The sequence below is a fragment of the Oncorhynchus masou genome, chromosome 3 (assembly GCF_036934945.1).
Source record: "Oncorhynchus masou masou isolate Uvic2021 chromosome 3, UVic_Omas_1.1, whole genome shotgun sequence".
In the NCBI taxonomy this organism is placed as follows: domain Eukaryota; kingdom Metazoa; phylum Chordata; class Actinopteri; order Salmoniformes; family Salmonidae; genus Oncorhynchus; species Oncorhynchus masou.
In genome coordinates, this window is record NC_088214.1 from 16,703,103 (window position 1) to 16,730,609 (window position 27,507).

General features: G+C 44.5%; 1 protein-coding gene across 1 annotated transcript in view; it reads right to left on the reverse strand.

Moving 5' to 3' along the window:
* The window catches only part of LOC135506809 (cadherin-24-like), a 110,273-nt gene that overhangs the window by 21,106 nt on the left and 61,660 nt on the right, over window positions 1–27,507 (reverse strand). Inside the window, exon 5 of the mRNA XM_064926192.1 lies at window positions 13,698–13,879. Coding sequence (XP_064782264.1) covers window positions 13,698–13,879 — 182 coding nt within the window. The remainder of the gene's footprint in view (window positions 1–13,697; window positions 13,880–27,507) is intronic.

The following is a 27,507-nucleotide window of genomic DNA, read 5'->3' on the forward strand; positions in this document are numbered from 1 at the left end:
GAGTGCTGCTAGCGGTGACCGTGGATTAGCCAGCCATTTAAAGTGAGAACATATGGAAATAATGTCTAACCAATGGAATCAAAGTGTCCCCAGGTGGAATCACAGACACACTAGTAGCAGGCTTACACAACTCATACTCCCAAATGGGAGAATGGGGATATTGGGAGAAGATGTGTTAATGACATTTCTATACGATGTAGTACTCTGTATATTTCCCATTCAACTCCAAATGTTGCTCAGGATCAGCGTGAGTTATAGGCTTGTGTAGCATGCAGCTGTGTAGGCAGCACACTCTGGGATAGAGCCAGCTAGCCGCTTCCCTTAGGCACATGTTAAAGGCTTGGATAGGTATACACAATATGGTAATAGCTCCACCCTGCCCGGTAACAGACTAGGTTACACATTCCTAAAACTGCCTAGGGGGATAAGGGCTCTAAAGGTCAGCTTGTGATTTATGCTGAGGCTTCCTTCAGTCTTTTTCTCCCTGACCACACACTATCACGTGTAAGTACAGGGTATCGTGTAAATGAACTCTTTTTGATTACAGCTGTTATAGTTACCACTGGGAGGCAGCAATGCAGAGTAGTAACAAGAGACGACTTGATGTTTACAGTGAAGAAACCCATACTGTAAACCTTAGATCAGTGTTCCCCAACCCTTATCCAGTCATTTAGCAGACTTATCAAATTGGTGAATTCACCTTCTGACATCAGTGGAACAGCCACTTTACAATAGTGCATCTAAATCATTTAAGGGGGGGTGAGAAGGATTGCTTTATCCTATCCTAGGTATTCCTTGAAGAGGTGGGGTTTCAGGTGTCTCCGGAAGGTGGTGATTGACTCCGCTGTCCTGGCGTCGTGAGGGAGTTTGTTCCACCATTGGGGGCCAGAGCAGCGAACAGTTTTGACTGGGCTGAGCGGGAACTGTACTTCCTCAGTGGTAGGGAGGCGAGCAGGCCAGAGGTGGATGAACGCAGTGCCCTTGTTTGGGTGTAGGGCCTGATCAGAGCCTGGAGGTACTGCGGTGCCGTTCCCCTCACAGCTCCGTAGGCAAGCACCATGGTCTTGTAGCGGATGCGAGCTTCAACTGGAAGCCAGTGGAGAGAGCGGAGGAGCGGGGTGACGTGAGAGAACTTGGGAAGGTTGAACACCAGACGGGCTGCGGCGTTCTGGATGAGTTGTAGGGGTTTAATGGCACAGGCAGGGAGCCCAGCCAACAGCGAGTTGCAGTAATCCAGACGGGAGATGACAAGTGCCTGGATTAGGACCTGCGCCGCTTCCTGTGTGAGGCAGGGGCGTACTCTGCGGATGTTGTAGAGCATGAACCTACAGGAACGGGCCACCGCCTTGATGTTAGTTGAGAACGACAGGGTGTTGTCCAGGATCACGCCAAGGTTCTTAGCGCTCTGGGAGGAGGAAACAATGGAGTTGTCAACCGTGATGGCGAGATCATGGAACGGGCAGTCCTTCCCCGGGAGGAAGAGCAGCTCCGTCTTGCCGAGGTTCAGCTTGAGGTGGTGATCCGTCATCCACACTGATATGTCTGCCAGACATGCAGAGATGCGATTCGCCACCTGGTCATCAGAAGGGGGAAAGGAGAAGATTAATTGTGTGTCGTCTGCATAGCAATGATAGGAGAGACCATGTGAGGTTATGACAGAGCCAAGTGACTTGGTGTATAGCGAGAATAGGAGAGGGCCTAGAACAGAGCCCTGGGGGACACCAGTGGTGAGAGCGCGTGGCGAGGAGACAGATTCTCGCCACGCCACCTGGTAGGAGCGACCTGTCAGGTAGGACGCAATCCAAGCGTGGGCCGCACCGGAGATGCCCAACTCGGAGAGGGTGGAGAGGAGGATCTGATGGTTCACAGTGTCGAAGGCAGCCGATAGGTCTAGAAGGATGAGAGCAGAGGAGAGAGAGTTAGCTTTAGCAGTGCGGAGCGCCTCCGTGATACAGAGAAGAGCAGTCTCAGTTGAATGACTAGTCTTGAAACCTGACTGATTTGGATCAAGAAGGTCATTCTGAGAGAGATAGCGGGAGAGCTGGCCAAGGACGGCACGTTCAAGAGTTTTGGAGAGAAAAGAAAGAAGGGATACTGGTCTGTAGTTGTTGACATCGGAGGGATCGAGTGTAGGTTTTTTCAGAAGGGGTGCAACTCTCGCTCTCTTGAAGATGGAAGGGACGTAGCCAGCGGTCAGGGATGAGTTGATGAGCGAGGTGAGGTAAGGGAGAAGGTCTCCGGAAATGGTCTGGAGAAGAGAGGAGGGGATAGGGTCAAGCGGGCAGGTTGTTGGGCGGCCGGCCGCCACAAGAAGCGAGATTTCATCTGGAGAGAGAGGGGAGAAAGAGGTCAGAGCACAGGGTAGGGCAGTGTGAGCAGAACCAGCGGTGTCGTTTGACTTAGCAAACGAGGATCGGATGTCGTCGACCTTCTTTTCAAAATGGTTGACGAAGTCATCTGCAGAGAGGGAGGAGGGGGGGAGGGGGAGGAGGATTCAGGAGGGAGGAGAAGGTGGCAAAGAGCTTCCTAGGGTTAGAGGCAGATGCTTGGAATTTAGAGTGGAAGAAAGTGGCTTTAGCAGCAGAGACAGAGGAGGAAAATGTAGAGAGGAGGGAGTGAAAGGATGCCAGGTCCGCAGGGAGGCGAGTTTTCCTCCATTTCCGCTCGGCTGCCCGGAGCACTGTTCTGTGAGCTCGCAATGAGTCGTCGAGCCACGGAGCGGGAGGGGAGGACCGAGCCGGCCTGGAGGATAGGGGACATAGAGAGTCAAAGGATGCAGAAAGGGAAGAGAGGAGGGTTGAGGAGGCAGAATCAGGAGATAGGTTGGAGAAGGTATGAGCAGAGGGAAGAGATGATAGGATGGAAGAGGAGAGAGTAGCGGGGGAGAGAGAGCGAAGGTTGGGACGGCGCGATACCATCCGAGTAGGGGCAGTGTGGGAAGTGTTGGATGAGAGCGAGAGGGAAAAGGATACAAGGTAGTGGTCGGAGACTTGGAGGGGAGTTGCAATGAGGTTAGTGGAAGAACAGCATCTAGTAAAGATGAGGTCGAGCGTATTGCCTGCCTTGTGAGTAGGGGGGAAGGTGAGAGGGTGAGGTCAAAAGAGGAGAGGAGTGGAAAGAAGGAGGCAGAGAGGAATGAGTCAAAGGTAGACGTGGGGAGGTTAAAGTCGCCCAGGACTGTGAGAGGTGAGCCGTCCTCAGGAAAGGAGCTTATCAAGGCATCAAGCTCATTGATGAACTCTCCGAGGGAACCTGGAGGGCGATAAATGATAAGGATGTTAAGCTTGAAAGGGCTGGTAACTGTGACAGCATGGAATTCAAAGGAGGCGATAGACAGATGTGTAAGGGGAGAAAGAGAGAATGACCACTTGGGAGAGATGAGGATCCCGGTGCCACCACCCCGCTGACCAGAAGCTCTCGGGTGTGCGAGAACACGTGGGCGGACGAAGAGAGAGCAGTAGGAGTAGCAGTGTTGTCTGTGGTGATCCATGTTTCCGTCAGTGCCAAGAAGTCGAGGGACTGGAGGGAGGCATAGGCTGAGATGAACTCTGCCTTGTTGGCCGCAGATCGGCAGTTCCAGAGGCTACCGGAGACCTGGAACTCCACGTGGGTCGTGCGCGCTGGGACCACCAGATTAGGTGGCCGCGGCCACGCGGTGTGGAGCGTTTGTATGGTCTGTGCAGAGAGGAGAGAACAGGGATAGATTGACACATAGTTGACAGGCTACAGAAGAGGCTACGCTAATGCAAAGGAGATTGGAATGACAAGTGGACTACACTTATCGAATGTTCAGAACGTTAAGCTTACGTAGCAAGAATCTTATTGACTAAAATGATTGAAATGATACAGTACTGCTGGAGTAGGCTAGCTGGCAGTGGCTACGTTGTTGACACTACACTAATCAAGTCGTTCCGTCGAGTGTAATAGTTTCTACAGTGCTGCTATTCGGGGGCTAGCTGGCTAGCTAGCAGTGTTGATTACGCAACGTTACGTTAAAAGAACGACAATAGCTGGCTAGCTAACCTAGAAAATCGCTCCAGACTACACAATTGTCTTAGATACAAAGACGGCTATGTAGCTAGCTAGCTACGATCAAACAAATCAAACCGTTGTACTGTAATGAAGTGAAATGAAAATGTGATACTACCTGTGGAGCGAGGCGGAATGTTGACCGGGTTGTTGAAGTTCAATTCGGAAGACGTTGGCTAGCTGTTGGCTAGCTAGCTAGCAGTGACTCCTACGTTAAGGACGACAAATAGCTGGCTAGCTAACCTCGGTAAATTAAGATAACCACTCTAAGTCTACACACTCTAAACTACACAACTACCTTGGATACAAGGACAGCAAAGACAACTATGTAGCTAGCTAACACTACACTAATCGAGTCGTTGAGTGTAATAGTTTCTACAGTGCTAGTGGACGTTAGCTAGCTGCTGTGCTAGTGGACGTTAGCTAGCTGCTGGGCAGAAAGCAGTGTAGACTACGTTAGGACGACGAAATACGATAATTACGCAATTATCTTTGATACAAAGACGGCTATGTAGCTAGCTAAGAAGAAATTGCTAAGATTAGACAAATCAAACCGTTGTACTATAATGAAATGTAATGAAAAGTTATACTACCTGCGGACCGAAGTGTAGATGCGACCGCTCGCTCCAACCTGGCCCCCCTTTCTGAGCAAATAAATCAATATTTTGGGGATTTGGACATAAGACTGTAAAAACACCAAGAAATCAGCTCCAAGTGATTTGGATTTAAGAAATTTGTTTCCCAAGTATTTTCACACATAATAGAGAAACACATGATCGTATACAAATGTAAGCTACGTTTAAAATTCTTACGCTTTAGTCAAACATTATATCTGTTTGGGTTTATTGCGGTGAATTTGCAGTCTATAAACTATTTGTAATTATGTTCCAGCCCCCAGGCAGAACATCCGCTCAAGAAAAAAATTAATCTAATCCCACGGAGCACCATTACACTCCACAGAGCTGGGGTTTAAGGAAGAGTGTCCAGAAAAAAATAAGCAAACATGTTTGGTGTTCAACAAAGGGCATGTGGGAGACTCCCCAAACATATGGAAGAAGGTACTCTCAGATGAGACTTAAATTGAGCTTTTCGGCCATCAAGGAAAACACTATGTCTGGCGCAAACCCAGCCCCTCTCATCACCCCGAGAAGACTATCCCCACAGTGAAGCATGGTGGTGGCAGCATCATGCTGGGGGGGGGGGATGTTTTTCATTTGGCTGGGACTGGGAAACTGGTCAGAATTGAAGGAATGATGGATGGCGCTAAATACAGGGAAATTCTTGAGGGAAACCCGTTTCAGTCTTTGAGACTGGGACGGAGGTTCACCTTCCAACAGGACAATGACCCTAAGCATACTGCTAAAGCAACACTCGGGTAGTTTAAGGATAAACATTTAAATGTTTTGGAATGGCCTAGTCAAAGCCCAGACCTCAATCCAATTGAGAATCTGTGGTATTAAAGATTGCTGTACACCAGCGGAACCCATCCAACTTGAAAGAGCTGGAACAGTTTTGCCTTGAAGAATGGGAAAACATCCCAGTGGCTAGATGTGCCAAGCTTATAAAGACATACCCCAAGAGACTTGCAGCTGTAATTGCTGCAAAAGGTGGCTCAACAAAGTATTGACTTTGGGGGGATGAATAGTTATGATGCTCAAGTTCAGTTTTTCTGTCTTATTTCTTATTTGTTTCATAATACAAAATATTTTGCATCTTCAAAGTGGTAGTCATGTTGTGTAAATCAAATGACACAACCCCCCCCCAAAAAAATCAATTTTAATTCCAGGTTGTAAGGCATTGGGGGTGAATACTTTCACAAGCCACTGTAACTACAATGTTGTTGATCCATCCTCAATTTTCTCATATCACAGCCATTAAACTCTGTACGTATTTTAAAAAGTCACCATTTGCCTAATGGTGAAATCCCTGAGTGGGTTCCTTCCTCTCCGGTAACTGAGTTAGGAAGGATGCCTGTATCATTGTAGTGACTGGGTATATTGATTACACCAGCCAAAGGGTAATTAATAACTTCACCATGCTCAAAGGAATATTCAATGTATGTTTTTTCTTAAAATTTATTTCCACTTTGACATTATGGTGTATTGTGTGTAGACCAGTGACAATATTTTTTATACTATATTACTATATTTTTAATACAGGCTGTAACACAACAAAATGTGGAGTGTCAAGGGGTGTGAATACTTTCTGAAGGAACTGTATGTATATTTCTGAGTAACTCTTTGTACAGTGCATTTGGAATGTTTTCAGACCCCTTCACTTTTTCCAAATTTTATTACGTTACAACCGTATTCTAAAATGGATTAAATAGCCCCCCCCCCATCAGTCTACACACAATACCCCATAATGACAAAGCGAAAACAGGTTGCATTTTTTGGTGGCGAATGTATTACAAATAAAAACACTAAAACATTTTAGTAAGTATACAGACTATTTACTTAGTACTTTGTTGAAGCACCTTTGGCAGCGATTACAGCCTCGAGTCTTCTTGGTTATGATGCTACATGCTTGGCACACCTATATTTGGTGTGGCCAGGGTGTGACATGGGTTTTTGTATGTGGTGTGTTTTGTCTTGGGTTTTTTTCACATGTATGGTAGCTTAGTGGGGTGTTCTAGGTGAATCTATGGCTGTCTGAAGTGGTTCTCAATCAGAGGCAGGTGTTTATCGTTGTCTCCATGTTTGTCCCATTCTTCTCTGCAGATCCTCTCAAGCTCTGTCAGGCTGGATAGGGAGCATCGCTGCACAGCTATTTTCAGGTCTCTTCAGAGAAGTTTGACTGGGTTCAAGTCCAGGCTCTGGCTGGGCCACTCAAGGACAGTCAGAGACTTATCCTGATGCCACTCCTGCGTTGTCTTGGCTGTGTGCTGAGGGTCGGTGTCCTGTTGGAATGTGAACATTCTCCCTCAGTCTGAGGTCCTGAGCAGTCTGGAGCAGGTTGCCATTAGATCTCTGTACTTTTCTCCGTTCATCTTTGTCTCAATACTGACTAGTTTCCCAGTCCCTGCCGTTGAAAAACATCCCCGTAGCATGATGCTGCCACCACCATGCTTCACTGTAGGGATGGTATTGGCCAGGTGATGAGCTGTGCCTGGTTTCCTTCAGACATGATGCTTGACATTCAGGCCAAATAGTTCAATCTTGGTTTCATCAGACCAGAGAACCTTGTTTCTCATGGTCTGAGAGTCCTTTAGGTGCCTTTTGACAAACTCCAATCAGGCTGTCATGTGCCTTTTACTGAGGAGTGGCTTCCGTCTGGCCACTCTACCATAAAGGCCTGATTGGTGGAGTGCTGCAGAGATAGTTGTCCTTCTGGAAGGTTCTCCCATCTCCACAGATTAACTCTGTCAGAGTGGCCATCAGGTTCTTGGTAACCTCCCTGACCAAGTCCCTTCTCCTCCGATTGCTCAGTTTGGCTGGGCGGCCAGCTCCAGGAAGAGTCTTGGTGGTTCCAAAATTCTTCTATTTAGGAATGATGGAGGCCACTCTGTTCTTGGGGAGCTTGAATGCTGCAGAAATGTTTTGGCACCCTTCCCCAGATCTGTGCCTCAACAAAATCCTGTCTTGGCTCTCTACGGACAATTCCTCTGACCTCATGGCTTGGTTTTTCCTCTGACATGCACTGTCAACTGTGTGACCTTATATAGATGGCACGCCCTGGTCTTAGTATTTTGTGTTTTCTTTATCTATTTGGTCAGGCCAGGGTGTGACATGGGTTTTTGTATGTGGTGTGTTTTGTCTTGTTTTTTTTCACATGTATGGTAGCTTAGTGGGGTGTTGTAGGTGAATCTATGGCTGTCTGAAGTGGTTCTCAATCAGAGGCAGGTGTTTATCGTTGTCTCTGATTGGGAACCATATTTAGGCAGCCATATTCTTTGAGTGTTTCGTGGTTGATTTGTCCTTTTGTCCTTTTCCTGTCCTTGTTCCTGTTCTGTGTTAGTTTACACCAGTATAGGCTGTTTTCGGTTTTCTTGTTACGTTTGTTGTTTTGTATTTGATTCGTGTTTACTTTTGTTTATTAAACATGGATCGCACTCTACACGTCACATTTTGGTCCGACTCTCCTTCGCTTACAGAAAACCGTAACAATAGACAGGTGTGTGCCTTTCCAAATCATGTCCAATCAATTGAATATAACACAGGTGGACTCCAATCAAGTCGTAGAAACATCTCAAGAATAATCAATGGAAACAGGATGCACCTGAGCTCAATTTCGAGTCTCACAGCAAAGGGTCTGATTTCTTATGTAAATAAGGTATCTTTTTTTTTTGTAATACATTTGCTAACATTTCTAAAAACCTGTTTTTTGACTTTGTCATTATGGGGTATTGTGTGTAGATTGATGAGGAACATTTTTATTTAAACCATTTTAGAATAAGGCTGTAACGTAACAAAATATGGAAAAAGTGAAGGGGTCTGAATACTTTCCGAATGAACTGTATAGGGCCCTGTTTTCTATTACCATTTCATCTTGCCATAGTAGTCAAATCTTTTCCACCATTTCACCTGAACCAGTTGATTGTCTTTAATTGAATGTGTGTGAGGAATGTTTGTATGTCGGCAGGTTGGTTAATTGTTTATTGTAGGCTCCTCCCACTAACTAAGCTAATGAGCTGCAGATGTTTAAATGTTTATTGGAGACTCCCAGTTTGAGTGGGAGGTGAGCAAGGAAAGACCTGTTTGTTTTAGGTGTCAATCTTTAATCCTTGTTTTAACCTAGCAATTTCAACTCTGACATTTTCTAGCCTATTTGTATTCATCAAAAAAAGAAACTGCTTTTAGTGAAAATCTTTTTATGTGAAAGGCATCGGCTAGCCTTCTCACAGACAACAACTCCCATTATTAGGGTAGACACTAGACCATCTCTATCTCTGGAGTAACTCAGTTCACTTGATGCTTCAAGTACATTAGTGGGATTGTCTTGCTGACCCTGTTGACCTGTACTTTAGACTGATGCAGTGGTCTTATTTAAGCCTTGAGAGATTGGAAACCAAAATGTATTTCTCAATTCCAGCCACATTGTAATGGTTCTGAACGTTCACTTTGTCTGTGTTAGGCCTGTGTGTAGAGGGACTAGATCTCATCTCAAACCACTGCCCTCAGAAAACCCCATAACGTAAAAAAAATAAAAATTGACTCCCAGTTTGCTCATATAAGCTGATAAATGGATAGTTGTCTGTGTTCAAATCCCCAGCCACCGTTTAGTGGTTGAATTACAGTGACTTGAGCCCAGGCAATTTAGAGAAATCATCACAACAATGAGTCAGACTGAGACAAAAAACAGCTAGTATCCTACAAAATGGCCCCGGAGAAAAGAGGAGAGGAGAAGGAGGAGTGAGGGGGTGACCGAGGGAGAGAGAGGGATACAAAAAGAGAGACTGATGAGAGAGAGGGGAGATAGACAGTTTTTTGTGGTCCTATGAGATTGTCTGCAAATAAGCAGTGATAAGAGACGGGCAGTCTTTACCCAGACTGACTGCCAGAGTGTTAACGACCCAGCTTCCCTTGCACGTCTCTGGCTAACCCTCCACCACCCTCACCTCACCCCACCCTCCACCACCCTCACCTCACCCCACCTCTCCACCACCCTCACCTCACCCCACCTCTCCACCACCCTCACCTCCACCACCACCCTCACCTCACCCACCTCCACCACCCACCTCACCCTCTCCACCACCCTCACCTCACCCCACCTCTCCACCACCCTCACCTCACCCCACCTCTCCACCACCCTCACCTCACCCCACCTCTCCACCACCCTCACCCCACCTCTCCACCACCCTCACCCCCCCACCTCCCACCACCACCCCACCTCTCCACCTCACCCCACCTCTCCCACCACCCTCACCCCCCCACCTCTCCACCACCCCCCTCACCCCACCTCCCACCACCCTCACCTCACCTCCCACCACCACCCAACCCCTCCACCACCATCACCTCACCCCACCTCTCCACCACCCTCACCCCACCTCTCCACCACCCTCACCTCCACCCCCTCACCTCACCCCACCCCTCCACCACCCTCACCTCACCCCACCTCTCCACCACCTTCACCTCACCCCACCTCTCCACCACCCTCACCTCACCCCACCTCTCCACCACTGCCCATGGGCCTGTCCCTGTCTCTCTCTGACAGATACATACACACACGCACATGCATGCATGAACACATACACACACACGTGCACATAAGCGCGCATGCACACACACACGCACACACGCACTCTCTCTTTCTCCTTCTGCCTTCCTCCCCACCTGCCTCTCTGTCTCCTGTCACATCACACAATGCTGAACTTCAGTCTTTTAGGCGCCACAGTTTGTCCCTTTTTTAAATGAATCACTGTATTCCTTCACACCTGTTTACTCATTCCACCGAGTGTTAACAGAGAGAGCTGCAAGATCAACAGAGTGTATGTGTGTGTTCCTGTGTGGCTGGGTGTGTGTCTGTAAGTTCAATGGTAAAAAGATACTGCCCACAGCTGTGAGAGGAGCAGGGAGGTCAGACTGAGTGGTAGCAGAAAATGTTCCAGTTTAAAACACTTTCCTCTTAAGGGTAAAAAGATCATCTCTTTCCACAAAAAAATCATTTCCACTGCGCCACACACACACACACACACACACACACACACACACACACACACACACACACACACACACACACACACACACACACACACACACACACACACACACACACAGTCTGGCCATGGAGACAGTGAGTGAGTCAGTAAACACACACTTAACACACACACACCCACCCCTACAACACATACCCCAACATACTGCATGGTTTATTTTTGTTGAACAGGGTGTAAATCATGGAGGAAGCATAGCTCTAATTTTATGCTTTGTTTATTTTAATTCTGTTAGAGTCGTATCTTTCATGTATTCAATTACCTACGCATGGATGCCCTGAAAGGCTAAATCGCTTTTAACCTCCTCAAATCTTCTTCTCGGCTACACCCACCTACCTACTGTATACCTACCTACCTACTGTATCGACACCTACCTACGGTATACCCACCTACCTACTGTATAGCCACCTACCTACTGTATACCTACCTACCTACTGTATAGCCACCTACCTACTGTATAGCAACCTACCTACTGTATAGTAACCTACCTACGGTATAGCCACCTACCTACTGTATAGCCACCTACCTACTGTATAGCCACCTACCTACTGTATACCTACCTACCTACTGTATAGCCACCTACTTACTGTATAGCAACCTACCTACTGTATAACTACCTACCTACTGTATAGCCACCTATCTACTGTATAGCAACCTACCTACTGTATAACTACCTACCTACTGTATAGCCACCTACCTACTGTATACCCACCTGCCTACTGTATAGCCACCTACCTACTGTATACCTACCTACCGACTGTATCAACACCTACCTACGGTATACCCACCTACCTACTGTATAACTACCTACCTACTGTATAGCCACCTACCTACTGTATACCTACCTACCTACTGTATCGACACCTACCTACGGTATACCCACCTACCTACTGTATAGCCACCTACCTACTGTATACCTACCTACCTACTGTATAGCCACCTAACTACTGTATAGCAACCTACCTACTGTATAACTACCTACCTACGGTATAGCCACCTACCTACTGTATAGCCACCTACCTACTGTATACCTACCTACCTACTGTATAGCCACCTACCTACTGTATAGCAACCTACCTACTGTATAACTACATACCTACTGTATAGCCACCTACCTACTGTATAGCAACCTACCTACTGTATAACTACATACCTACTGTATAGCCACCTACCTACTGTATACCCACCTGCCTACTGTATAGCCACCTACCTACTGTATACCTACCTACCTACTGTATCAACACCTACCTACGGTATACCCACCTACCTACTGTATACCTACCTACCTACTGTATAGCAACCTACCTACGGTATAACTACCTACCTACGGTATAGCCACCTACCTACTGTATACCTACCTACCTACTGTATAGCAACCTACCTACGGTATAACTACCTGCCTACTGTATAGCCACCTACCTACTGTATAACTACCTACCTACTGTATAGCCACCTACCTACAGTATAACTACCTGCCTACTGTATAGCCACCTACCTACTGTATAACTACCTACCTACTGTATAGCCACCTACCTACAGTATACCTACCTACCTACTGTATCGACACCTACCTACGGTATACCCACCTACCTACTGTATAGCCACCTACCTACTGTATACCTACCTACCTACTGTATAGCCACCTACCTACTGTATAGCAACCTACCTACTGTATAACTACCTACCTACGGTATAGCCACCTACCTACTGTATACCCACCTGCCTACTGTATAGCCACCTACTTATTGTATAGCAACCTACCTACTTTATAGCCACCTACCTCCTGTATACCCACATACCTACTGTATACCTACCTACCCACCTACCTACTGTAGACCCACCTACCCACCCACCCACCTACCTACCTATCTACCTACCTACCTACTTACCTGAAGAGCCCAAGAGATGACAGCCCTAAAATAATTTTTGTTCAATCTCTTCTATTTCATGCTATAATAATATTTTGGGGGGAGAAGTGAGATAAAAGCTCCATGTTGGAAGAGTAATTGTAGGTTTTGTTTGGCGTCTGAATCCGAGGGGAGATAGGTGAGGGAGGTGAGAGGAGGTGTTGATTTGTTTTCATGTCATTTTCCCTGTCATTTCTCCAGTCACTGAGCACACAGTGAATTGATCACTTCTATCTCTTTCTGCAGGATGCTGGTTAGACGTTCTCTCCATGTTGTTTTCTCTCTCCCTCTCCAACTCTCTGCAGCTCAAACAAACCTCTTTTTTCAGCCTGCCTGTCTTCCTTTGGATGTCTTGTTCTGCCTCATTGTCTCTCTCTTTCACTCACTCTCTCTCACTCTCTCTCTTCCTGGTGTTTTTGTTCTGGCTGCCTCGCTAATTTCACTCTCCCTTACTGACAAACACACACACACACACACACACACACACACACACACACACACACACACACACACACACACACACACACACACACACACACACACACACACACACACACACACACACACACACACACACACACAGACAGGTTAAACTACTCAAAGACAAAAAACACAAATCCACACACTCACTCAGCATTCACACTGGATGACCACCAGAGGTGCGGCAGACACTCTTATCTCAGATCTAAGTGGCAGGCTATATTAAAGAGCAGTGTATATGTTTAACACCAACCACACTTCATTATTGGAGTTGCTTGTGTGATTACCCAGAGTGACAGTCAGTTCTAGTGGGAATCATCTAGAATCAGACAGCATCAACGGAAATGAGCTGATTCAATAAGCACACACACAGATATGGCCATCTGACTCACAGAGAAAACACTAGATATATATCTATCCAGCATAGCAGTGACTGCACAGCTTCTCTGGAGCGTTTTGAGGGAGAACAGGCCAAATCAACAGGCTCACCTGTGTCCTCCTCTCCTCCTTCTCATCATCTGTTCCATTATTCCATCCTGTTCTGACCTCCCTCATTCCCTCCATCCCTCTCTGTCGGCTGACACCCAACATGCTCTATCGCTCACTCCTACATACCTCTTCCCTCTCACCTTGTTCAGGGTGATCACGGCCTCTTGGTTCGTTCCGCTGATGTTGAAGGTGTCCCCCGTCTCTCCATCCAGGACGGTATATTCCAGCTTGGCATTGTCGCCTAGGTCAGCGTCTGTTGCTGAGATACGGCCCACCTCCGCCCCCAGAACAGCCAGCTCTGACACAGAGAAGGACCACATACCTGGAGAGAGGGAGGCAGGAAGGAAGGAAGGAAGGAAGGAAGGAAGGAAGGAAGGAAGGAAGGAAGGAAGGAAGGAAAAGGAAGGAAAAAGAGAGATTTAGACAAGGGATTTGATGTACTGTACAACAGGGAGGAGGGGCTGAGGGAGAAAAAGGGTGATAGAGAGTGAAATGAGGGCGTGGTAGGAGACAGCGACATCACAGGCGCTGAAGGTTACACAGCACTTATTTATCTTGTTTATGTTGTTTGTGTTTGGTGAGGCGAGATAGAGAGGACTCATCAAATGTCAATGACTGTGTCTGTCTCCTGCTGTTATTTCTTCTCCGCTAACAAGCTTAACTATTCATCAAGGACAGATAGTAAGCCTGTGGTTCCTCTCCACTCAGTCATGTTTAAACATGCAGGGGCATTTACCTTTTAGTGCTCTTCACATTAAATCACCACATTAAAATAGCCTTTTGTTGGAGCTACAGTTTATATTACCGTGAAATACACCGATCCCATGACTCACTCTCTGTCTGGAAAAGAGCAGTACAGGAGCTAACTCAGTCACAACTCGGCATTGCTCACACACAGTCCATTCCTTAAACTTCATTTCAGTCGCTTACTGCATACGGACCATTGACTCAAGTGACATGAGGTTCGAGGGAGGTGGGGAGAAAGAAAGAAAGATATTTTTTTTTGCCTTACACGCACAAAATGTACGTGCCCATTCAGCAGAGCAGCTATGTACAGTACAACTAGTTATTGGTGGAAAAATCAGATAAAAACCGGGGCTCAGACAGAATAACATTGTAAGCGGCGCTTTGTAAAGTAAAAATAAAAGCCAGCACTTCAGCCAGACAACATCACGACTACGTCAAACACACAAGGAGTAAGATAAAGGATTTATCCACCCACATCAGAATAAGACAAATGGTAGGTAAGGACGTTATGAAAAGATAAGCAATGTGCTCGACTTAATGTGGGTAAGACCAAACGTGGACTTAAGACAAGGATATGTGAGCATACAGTTGAAGTCGGAAGTTAACATACACCTTAGCCAAATACATTTCAACTCAGTTTTTCACAATTCCTGACATTTAATTTGAATAAAAATTCCCTGTTTTAGGTCAGTTAGGATCATCAATTTATTTTAAGAATGTGACATGTCAGAATAATAGTAGAGAGTGATTTATTTCAGCTTTTATTTCTTTCATCACATTCCCAATAGTTCAGAAGTTTACATACCCTCAATTAGTATTTGATAGCATTGCCTTTAAATAGTTTAACTTTGGTCAAACATTTCGGTCGCCTTCCACAAGCTTCCCACAATAAGTTGGGTGAATTTTGACCCATTCCTCCTGACAGAGCTGGTGTAACTGAGTCAGTTTTGTAGGCATCCTTGCTCGCACACACTTTATCAGTTCTGCCCACACATTTTCTATAGGATTGAGGTCAGGTCTTTGTGATGGCCACTCCAATACCTTGACTTTGTTGTCCTTACGCCATTTTGCCACAACTTTGGAAGTATGCTTGGGGTCATTGTCCGTTTGGAAGACCCATTTGCGACCAAGCTTTAACTTCCTTACTGATGATGTCTTGAGATGTTGCTTCAATATATCCACATCATTTTCCTACCTCATAATGCCATCTATTTTGAGAAGTGCACCAGTCCCTGGTCATTATGGCCAAACAGTTAAATTTTGTTTCATCAGACCAGAGGACATTTCTCCAAAAAGTACGATCTTTGTCCCCATGTGCAGTTGCAAACCGTAGTCTGGCTTTTTTATGGAGGTTTTGGAGCAATGGCTTCTTCCTCGCTGAGCGGCCTTTCAGGTTATGTCGATATAGGACTTGTTTAACTGTAGATAAAGATACTTTTGTACCTGTTTCCTCCAGCATCTTCACAAGGTTCTTTGCTGTTGTTCTGGGATTGATTTGCACTTTTCGCACCAAAGTACGTTCATCTCTAGGAGACAGAACGCATCTCCTTCCTGAGCAGTATGACGGCTGCGTGGTCTCATGGTGTTTATACTTGCGTACTATTGTTTGTACAGATTAACGTGGTACCTTAAGGCATTTGGAAATTGGTCTACAATTTTCTTTCTGGGGTCTTGGCTGATTTCTTTGGATTTTCCCATGATGTCACGCAAAGAGGCACTGAGTTTGAAGGTAGGCCTTGAAATACATCCACAGGTACACCTCAAATTGACTCAAATTATATCAATTAGCCTATCAGAAGCTTCTAAAATTTTCCAAGCTGTTTAAAGGCACAGTCAACTTAGTGTATGTAAACTTCTAACCCACTGGAATTGTGATGCAGTGAATTATAAGTTAAATCATCTGTCTGTAAAACATTGTTGGGTAAAATGACTTGTGTCATGCACAAAGTAGATGTCCTAACTGACTAATCTATAGTTTGTTAACAAGACATTTCTGGAATGGTTGAACAACAATTTTTAATGACTCCAACCTAAGTGTATGTAAACTTCCAACTTCAACTGTAAGTGCTCCATTTGCAACCATGATGAAAAATCCCCTTTGCCTGGCATTTCAATAGCCATAATCATAAACTAAGTGCTTTGCGTTATATGAGCATTGAATTGGGGTAGGCGCCATGTACGTATTTTTTTTTGTGGTAGGTTATAAATATGTAGGCCAAACATTTAGGCAATGACATCATAATGTGTCTGTATTGTGTGTTTCTGGCTACAGTATATTGTTATTTTTTATATATTGTTAATTTCCCCCACAGCTCCCCCAAATCAAATCAAATCAAATGTATTTATATAGCCCTTCACACATCAGCTGATATCTCAAAGTGCTGGACAGAAACCCAGCCTAAAACCCCAAACAGCAAGCAATGCAGGTGTAGAAGCACATTGGCTAGGAAAAACTCCCTAGAATGTCCAAAACCTAGGAAGAAACCTAGAGCGGAACCAGGCTATGAGGGGTGGCCAGTCCGCTTCTGGCTGTGCCGGGTGGAGATTATAACAGAACATGGCCAAGATGTTCAAATGTTCATAAAAGATCAGCATGGTCAAATAATAGGTTTGGGGCAGGTAAGCCCGTCAGGTGAACAGGTCAGGATTCCATAGCCGCAGGCAGAACAGTTGAAACTGGAGCAGCAGCACAGCCAGGTGGACTGGGGACAGCAAGGAGTCATCATGCCAGGTAGTCCTGAGGCATGGTCCTAGGGCTCAGGTCCTCCGAGAGAGAGAAAGAAAGAGAGAATTAGAGAGAGCATACTTAAATTCACACAGGACACCGGATAAAACAGGAGAAGTACTCCAGATATAAGAAACTGACCCTAGCCGCCCGACATATAAACTACTGCAGCATAAATACTGGAGGCTGAGACAGGAGGGGTCAGGAGATCCTGTGGCCCCATCTGATGATACCCCTGGACAGGGCCAAACAGGAAGGCTATAACCCCACCCACTGCGCCAAAGCACAGCCCCCACACCACTAGAGGGATATCTTCAACCACCAACCACCATCCTGAGACAAGGCCGAGTATAGCCCACAAAGATCTGGCACAACCCAAGGGGGGGCGCTAACCCAGACAGGAAGATCACATCAGTGACTCAACCCACTCAAGTGACACACCCCTCCTAGGGACGGCAAGAAAGACCACCAATAAGCCAGTGACTGACTCAGTCCCTGTAATAGGGTTAGAGGCAGAGAATCCCAGTGGAAAGAGGGGAACCGGTCAGGCAGAGACAGCAAGGGCAGTTCGTTGCTCCAGAGCCTTTCCGTTCACCTTCACACTCCTGGCCAGACTACACTCAAACATATGACCTACTGAAGAGATGAGTCTTCAGTAAAGACTTAAAGGTTGAGACCAAGTTTTCCTCTCTCACATGGGTAGGCAGACCATTCCATAAAAATGGAGCTCTGTAGGAGAAAGCCCTGCCTCCAGCTGTTTGCTTAGAAATTCTAGGGACAATTAGGAGGCCTGCGTCTTGTGACCGTAGCGTACATGTAGGTATGTACGGCAGGACCAAATCAGAGAGATAGGTAGGAGCAAGCCCATGTAATGCTTTGTAGGTTAGCAGTAAAATTTTGAAATCAGCCCTTGCCTTGACAGGAAGCCAGTGTAGGGAGGCTAGCACTGGAGTAATATGATCAATTTTTTTGGTTCTAATCAGGATTCTAGCAGCCATATTTAGCACCAACTGAAGTTTATTTAGTGCTTTATCTGGTTAGCCGGAAAGTAGAGCATTGCAGTGGTCTAACCTAGAAGTAACAAAAGCATAGATTCATTTTTCTGCATCATTTTTGGACAGAAAGTTTCTGATTTTTGCAATGTTACGTAGATGGAAAAAAGCTGTCCTTGAAACATTCTTGATATGTTCGTCAAAAGAGAGATCAGGGTCCAGAGTAACGCAGAGGTCCTTCACAGGTTTATTTGAGACGACTGTACAACCATTAAGATTAATTGTCAGATTCAACAGAAGATCTCTTTGTTTCTTGGGACCTAGAACAAGCATCTCTGTTTTGTCCCTCTGCTGGGATCTCTTGATTGGGCCAATACTGACTGAGAAGTCATAATTATGATTTTAACCTGTGTGGTATTGTTGTCGTGACATTGATTGCCATTGCCTTTGCATGCTGAAGAAGGGCTCATACGCAAAGCGTTCGAGCGGCAATAAAATATGTAAATGTAAGTTTATTCAACAGAGTGCTGTCCTGTTTATGTTCTTTAGATAAGGACGTTATCCCTCTCAACAAAACACAGGAAAAAGGTTCAATCCAATCGATACAAAGGATGATTTATGGGAGAATATGATGTTAGCCATCACTTTAAAGATTAGGCGAAAGCAAGAATCGTGTTTATGTTCTACTTCAAACATGAGGACAATGGGGGGGGGGCAGTACAACATCCAAGAGCATCAGCTGGGGCCCTTAGTGGTCCTTCAGGGGACTGTAGTGGCCCTTGAGAGAAAACTACTCTCTCGGTCCTTCACTTGCTCTTTGATCATATGGTCCATGCAATGACCACCATCCTCATGCACTCTAGCAGCTGTCTTTGCTTAACAACTGATGTAGGAACAGCTTGTCCTATCCCAATTCTATCATTTTTCCTGACCACAAAACCCCATGTTTTTTGCTGGTCATGTTTCTGTTGAAGGAATTTTGTCAATGTTGACTAAATAATGTATACATTAGCCATAGAGTTATAACTCACAGAGTTATAAGAGTTATAACTCACAGAGTTATAACAACAGTTGTCTGTTAAGGAATGTGTTGGTACATAGGTTCAAACCTGAGGATTGTATTTAAACCCTTAGGTTCTGTGCTCTGTGTTTGTATGTTAGCACCCAGAGTGTTCTGTGTTTTCCTGTCGAATGCTCTTGTGAATTCCTCTTGAGGCAGTGAAACTAATTAAATACACCGTCTTAAGTACTGCTGTGTCTGCCTCATCTTCTGGGTTCTGCTGACTATTCGTGGCTCAGTTGGTTAAGTGACTGTTTCTCACTCCGGAGACCCAGGTTCGTAACCCGGTCCTGACAGTCCCCAACCAAGGTGGGGAGAAACCGTTGGGTGTGGAGTAGATTGTGTAACATATGGTAGCAGACGATAAGCAATGTATGTGTTGGAATGGAATTGAAAAACAGCTTTGTCATGGTCCAGGAGGAGGAGAGACATTTCTGTAAGACATGACACAATGTGGGATATATAAACTGAGGTACTTATGTTCAGTACTCTCGAGAATAAACGCTACAAATTGATTTTGAGACTGGTCTCTGTCCATTTTATGCAAATAAGTATCTTACAAATTCTTAGAAATGGACAGAGTGTTTTAATTGAATTGGTTAATGAACATATAGGAATTAAATTCCTTTAACAGTTTCCTCATCATGTTGGTCATGAAAAACGTCTGTCCCTTCTGTGTGTGGGTGTGGTGTCCTATGGGGTTGGCTGGGCACTATGTCAGCAAAAAGATACAGGCTATGAATAATAAATACCTATTTGTTGTATTGTAATAGAGAAAGAACAAACCATGTATATAATGTACATTTCATCTTCTAAGGCAGTGAAACATGAAACTCAGCATGCTTATGCCCACAAGACTCTGGGCCAAGGCATGGGCCTGCCTACTGAAGTGGACATGTGCCAGTGAATCAACATTACATATCAGCTTATGTGCCATGACTATGAATCAACCGTCTGGGACACTGGGCACCAGAATGAAAAAACCAGCCCACAAAAAATCCTATTACTAATGACACCCCAAAATAGATCCATTCTACAGATGAGAAAATCTCTCTCTGTCATTAACATACAAAACTTGAACAGTAGTCTGTATGTTGATATACTACTTGAAGGCAATCGTACATCTCAGAAAAGCTATGTTACACAAGAGCAGTGACACACACACACACACACACACACACACACACACACACACACACACACACACACACACACACACACACACACACACACACACACACACACACACACACACACACACACACACACACACACACACACACAGCTGTAGAAGTGCTTGAGTGAATGGGGGGAGGTGTGGTGGCAATGGTAAAGTAGTCATTATCAGCTTTCCTCTCACCATGTATAGTGAAACTGGCAACGGAAATCATTCATCATATTCACTGGACCAGGCGAGAGGGACACAGAGTGGAAATAAAAGCTCCAAATTATACAAGTACAGGATGCCAACGCAACAATAATTACACATCACTTGAAACAGGAAAATCAAGCCCTCTTAAAGACAGGAAGGAACAGAACATGTGATCTCCCCTGGTCTCTATTCTCCTGGCTCTGGCCATTATGGTGTGATGTGGTGAAACAGCATGGGGACCAAAGGAGGTTGGTGGCACCTTAATTGGGGAGAACAGGCTCGTGGTAATGACTGGAGCGGAATTAGTGGAATGGTATCAAATACATCAAACACATGGGTTTCAGGTGTTTGATGCCATTCAATTTGCTTCGTTCCGGCCTTTATTATGAGCCGCTCTCACCTCAGCAGCCTCCGGGGATGGGGACACAGGCTCAATGTTCTATGCCTCTCTGATAAAGCGCTCCCCACCAGGCCCTGGTAATTGTGCTCAGGAAAGAGAATCGAAGTCCTTCACTGTGCTCTGCTCAAACCCACTTCTAACAGACACCTTCTGCTCCTCACCATCATCCCCCTCACCTCACAGGAGAACTTTTTTTTTTCTCAGACTACTTCACTGTTCCATGGTTCACTTACGGACACCGCGATTGGTTATGGTTCCCGGGTAAAGCGTGGTGATTGGTGGAAACGAGCAACAGTTGATGGGGAGATTAGTGAAGTGACAGCCAGTGGGAGTTAATTAGGGGCAGATGTAGTTTAATACAGGTTTATTCCTGTAAATAAGACCTCAAGAGTGACATCACACTGACACAGGAAGACGAGGAGGATGGAGGGAAGAGGATGAGGAATGGGAGTGAAAGAAAGATAAGGAGAGAGGAGAGGCGGGGAGTAATGACTCACTGCAGGGCTGGATACACTAATAATAAAAAGAGAGAAGAGAGAAGAGGACAGTGGGGAGTAGTGACTCACTGCAGGGCTGGATGCACTAATAATAAAAAGAGAGAAGAGAGAAGAGGACAGCGGGGACTAGTGACTCACTGCAGGGCTGGATACACTAATAATAAAAAGAGAGAAGAGAGAACAGGACAGCGGGGAGTAGTGACTCACTGCAGGGAAGAGGAAGAGGAGGATAGTGACACTAATTATAAAAAAAGAGAGAAGAGGAAAGTAGTGACTCACTGCAGGGCTGGATACACTAATAATAAAAAGAGAGAAGAGAGAAGAGGACCTTCGGGGAGTAGTGACTCACTGCAGGGCTGGATACACTAATAATAAAAAGAGAGAAGAGAGAAGAGGACAGCGGGGAGTAGTGACTCACTGCAGGGCTGGATACACTAATAATAAAAAGAGAGAAGAGAGACAGCGGGGAGTAGTGACTCACTGCAGGGCTGGATACACTAATAATAAAAAGAGAGAAGAGAGAAGAGGACAGCGGGGAGTAGTGACTGCAGGGCTGGCTACGGTAGTAATAACTCTTGGAGAGGAGAGGTCCGAGAGACAGGGGGAGAAAAAGAGGAGTAAAACCCGTCTTATCTGAGGACGAGGCTTTCTGTTTCTTCTGAAGGGTGGCATGCGTTGAGTTAGGAGAGTCATTAAAAAAGTGTCTAGCTGGCTGAAGCACATGCACTGGTTGAAAATAGCCTGAATAAAATCTGCATCCATTTAGTTATTCCATCACACAAGCACTTATAGTGGATGAGGCTTAAGGGAAGAGGACAGTGAGACAGAGAAGGGTTGGGTGAGCGCGAGAAGAGATTTAGGCATAAACATTAGTAGCCTATGAGAGAGAGAGAGAAAGAGAGAGAGAGAGAGAGAGAGAGAGAGAGAGAGAGAGAGAGAGAGAGAGAGAGAGAGAGAGAGAGAGAGAGAGAGAGAGAGACTTGGCTATCTGACAGACTAACTGGACATCACAGCACCACCCTAACACTGCAGGACCAGACAACAAAGGATTAAAATAGAGTGCCTGCAGGATGAATGAGTCCTCCACTAGATTACTGCCACACTTAGAGACAGGGTTAATATTACATACTGTATTTACTTCATGAATGGATGGACCTCTACATGAATGGATGGACCTCTACATGAATGGATGGACCTCTACATAAATGGATGGACCTCTACATAAATGGATGGACCTCTACATAAATGGATGGACCTCTACATAAATGGATGGACCTCTACATGAATGGATGGACCTCTACATGAATGGATGGACCTCTACATAAATGGATGGACCTCTACATAAATGGATGGACCTCTACATAAATGGATGGACCTCTACATAAATGGATGGACCTCTACATAAATGGATGGACCTCTACATGAATGGATTGGCCTCTACATGAATGGATGGACCTCTACATAAATGGATGGACCTCTACATAAATGGATGGACCTCTACATAAATGGATGGACCTCTACATGAATGGATTGGCCTCTACATGAATGGATTGGCCTCTACATAAATGGATGGACCTCTACATGAATGGATGGACCTCTACATGAATGGATTGGCCTCTACATGAATGGATTGGCCTCTACATGAATGGATGGACCTCTACATTAATGCTGTAATGAATAGGGGGAGGTGACCAGTCCCAGATTTTCCGGATTGACTGACATTTATGTCTTAAAGTAATGATGGACTGTCATTTCTCTTTGCTTATTTGAGCTGTTCTTGCCATAATATGGACTTTGTATTTTACCAAATAGGGCTGTCTTCTGTATACCACCCCTATCTTGTCACAACACAACTGATTGTCTCAAATGCATTATGAAGGAAATAAATTCCACAAATTAACTTTTAACAAGGCACACCTGCTATTTGAAATCAAATTTTATTGGTCACATACACACGGTTAGCAGATGTTACTGCGAGTGTAGCAGGCGGTGATACAGCCCAACAGGATGCTCTCAATTGTGCACCTGTAAAAGTTAGTGAGTGTTTTCGAAGACAAGCCACATTTTTTCAGCCTCCTGAGGTTGAAGAGGCGCTGTTGCGCCTTCCTCACCACACTGTCTGTGTGCGTGGACCATTTCAGTTTGTCAGTGCTATGTACAAAAGGAACTTAAAACTTACCACCTCCACTACTCTCCCGTCAATGTGGATAGGGGGGTGCTCCCTTTGCTGTTTCCTGAAGTCCACAATCATCTCCTTTGTTTTGCTGACATTGAGTGAGAGGTTCTTTTCCTGACAGCACACTCGGCCTCAGGAATCAGTTAAAATGATCTGGGAGGTGCAGACAAAGGATCCGCTTTGGGAAAGTTGTATTCCTGGTCGTAGTACTGGTTGCGCTGGTAAGTTGATGGCTCTCTGATATCCAATAGTTCTTCCCGGCTGTGTGTAATAACACTTAAGGTTTTCTGGGCTAACAATGTAAGAAATAATACATAAAAAAACAAAATACTGCACAATTTCCTAAGGACCTGAAGCCAAGCATGGGGCAGCAGATAGCCCAGTGGTTAGGAATTTGGACTTGTAACCGAAAGGTTGCAAGATCAAATCTCAGAACTGACAAGATAAAAAAAACTCACTGTTCCTAGGCCGTCATTGAAAATAATAATTTGTTCTTAATTAACTGACTTGCCTTATAAATAAAGGTTAAAAAATCTCTATCAGTGCCATCTTTTTGTTTCCAGCTGACTACCTCATGAAGCTGGTTGAGAGAATGCCAAGAGTTTGCAAAGCTGTCATCAAGGCAAAGGGTGGCTACTTTGAAGAATATAAAATATATTTTGATTCGTTTAACACTTTTTTGGTTACTACATGATTCCATATGTGTTATTTCATAGTTTTGATGTCTTCACTATTACTCTACAATGTAAAAAATAGTCAAACAAAGAAAATCCCTGGAATGAGTAGGTGTGTCCAAACTTTTGACTGGTACTGTACTGTATGTTCACACACAATGAAAGTTTAATCAAATTCAAGTTTTCCAAACAGTAATTGAGCGAACAGGTTTGACATGTTCAGAAATGTGATTTTCCGGTGTGTTACATATATTTCCACACTATGAGGTTGAAATATTGTAAAAAATGTTTAAAAAATTCCATTTTAGTGTAAACAGTGTTTGAGAAGACCGCCTGAATTAGCTGCTTTGGTGGGATGAAGTTTTGGCGTGCCTGGTTACATCACCAGGTGGTCAATTAGTTAATATAAGAAAGAGAGGTCCAAACCTGTCTGCCAATAAATGCTAGTTTTCAGTTTTCCCCTCCCCACTCAGACCACTCCCAGACAGTCCGAGCAAAATTATTGCTTGGGAAATTGCTCTTGCTAAGGCGCTTGTTGTTGTTGACTATTTTTGTTGAAAACAATCATGGTAAGGTACCTAAATATTACCCAGAAATGTTCTGATATTGAAATAAAAAATGGTTGCATTGGGCCTTTAAGCTCTTAAATTTGACCACCTCAGTCAAAGATGATTAAACAATTATGAATAGGCCAAAAAAAGAGAGATTACTTACTTACTTTTCCACCATGCTGATCAGAAGACCCAAATTATGTGACCTGCTGTGAATCATTTAACTTAATGGAATGGGGCACTACTCTACAGGAGGAACTTGTTTGCATAACAGGGTTGGACATAAAATGAGGGACAGACATAAATGCATCACTGACTAATCATATGAATATAATAATAATATTCAGAAATAACTTTGTCAAAACAGTAAAATAGCTAGGTTTTTACAATGATGGTGAAACTTTGAGAAATTGTTGGATTAAGTGGGTTGAAATCTTCCTAGAAGTGACACAGGGTTGAGGGACATGTCAAAATGATGTATTTTGGCACTTTAGCAAGCCATTATTCAAATAAAGAAATATGATTTATTTAATTTTCCATATTAAAAGTCTAAGCCGTTGGGGGCCTTTACTACTATAGCCCGTAAAAACGCATTGAATAACACATTCATAAATGTGACCGACCACATTGATTTGGTCTTATGTAGCAAAATTTGAAATGGTATATTTAACATTGGATAAAAGCAGGGACACAGAGCTACAAAATTATACAATATATCATACACTGCATTTGAGGAACAATGGGGAGGTATTTCTGCGTTGAAAGTTGATAAACTTGTAACCTCACTTTTGAAAAAATGGCCTTTGAATGTTTTGGTACCTACTGGAGAGCTCTTCTCTGTCTACACCCATTCAGAATTGTTCACATGCTCTTAAGCTTTAGCCCCCACTCAAACTCTGACAATTTTACTCGCCCTAGCGGTGCTGGTTAGGTTGTTTTCATTTTATCCAGAGCATTGGTGACTGTAACTGTGCTGCTGGCAACAATTTAATTATGCTTTTTTGCCGACATTGATCATATTCAACCGCTGTTGAGTGTTAGTAAATTCATCAGTTATTCTGCGCTCTGGCATACTCAGACGAGAGTGCTCTGAAATTGAACGCACCTGAAATGGTTACTTGCATAGTGGAGACATGTAGCTAATTCGCTAGCTAAACAATGAACCATAATCCAAACTCATGACATTACTACCCTGCATTGAACCAACCAGGTTCAATGTTAGCTAGTATTAGGCTATAAGTAGCCAAGCAAATGGCTCTGAGATACGAATAATAAGATCATACATGTAATGTTAGCTAGCAAGCCAGTCAGCTAACGTTAGCTAGCTAACAGTACACTTTAACTTGAAATGAAACCACTTTCTGTCAATTAGAAATGTGTAATATCTGAAAATGCAGCTCGCTAGACTATCTTACCCATATACACCATGGATGGACATGTCTCCTGTCAGATTTCATGGTTGCCGTTAGTTTGAAGATGTAATCCGGGGACAGGTGGTTTCTCAATCTTCTTAGCTATCATACTCGAATTCCACTGATTTCAAAACTCGGTCCTCCAGATAGAGGAGAGAAACAATTATGCAGTTTTAATACACAATACATGTTTTAAAAAGCGTTGTTAGACAGGATTACCTACATACTGACCAGCTCAAATAGACAGATAGCTTTATGGCAGACCAATCCAAACTCTTGGCATGACCATCTCTTGGCATGTCCATCCCACTCGTTATCTCAGCCAATCATGGCTAGCGGGAAGGTTGCTGACTTTTTCTGTGTCTAAACCAAATAGGCTCGTAATTTAACCTGTTGAGTGAAGGGGGCAGTATTTTGATGTTTGGATGAAAAACATACCCGAATTAAACTGCCCATTTCTCAGGCCCAGAAGCTAGAATATGCATATAATTGTCAGATTAGGATAGAAAACACTCTAAAGTTTCCAAAACTGTCAAAATATTGTATGTGAGTATAACAGAACTGATATCGCAGGCGAAAACCTGAGGAAAATCCAACTAGGAAGTGCCTCTTATTTTGAAAGCTCCCTGTTCCATTGCATGCCTTCCCTCCATTTAAAGGGATATCAACCATATTCCTTTCCCTATGGCTTCCACATGGTGTGAACAGTCTTTAGACATAGCTTCAACCTTTTATTCTGAAAAATGAGCGAGAACGATCACATCGCGTCAGTGGGTGGCTGGGTACCAGCAGAGTTTTGCATGAGCAACAGCTTGGAGCAGACATTTTCTCTCTCTCCTATTGAAAAAGCTACGGTCCGGTTGAAATATTATAGATTATTTATTGTAAAAACAACCTGAGGTTTGATTATAAAAAACGTTTGACATGTTTCTACGAACTTTACGGATACTATTTGGAATTTTCGTCTGCCCCGTCGTGACCGCTTGAGCCTGTGGATTACTGAACATAACGCGCCAACCAAATGAAAGCAACTCACTGCCTTCCTGAAGACAAAGAATGTATACGAAATGCTGGTTTTAGACCCCATCATATCACTGGTGGTAAATGACATCTTAATGGCATCGGACCGAGGCTCTGCATCTGTCCTCGTGCTCCGAGACCTTAGTGCTGCTTTTGATACCATTGATCACCACCTTCTTTTAGAGAGATTGGAGACCCATATTGGTCTACACGGACAAGTTCTGGCCTGGTTTAGATGTTATCTGTCTGAAAGATATCAGTTTGTCTCTGTGAATGGTTTGTCCTCTGACAAATCAACTGTAAATTTCGATGTTCCTCAAGGTT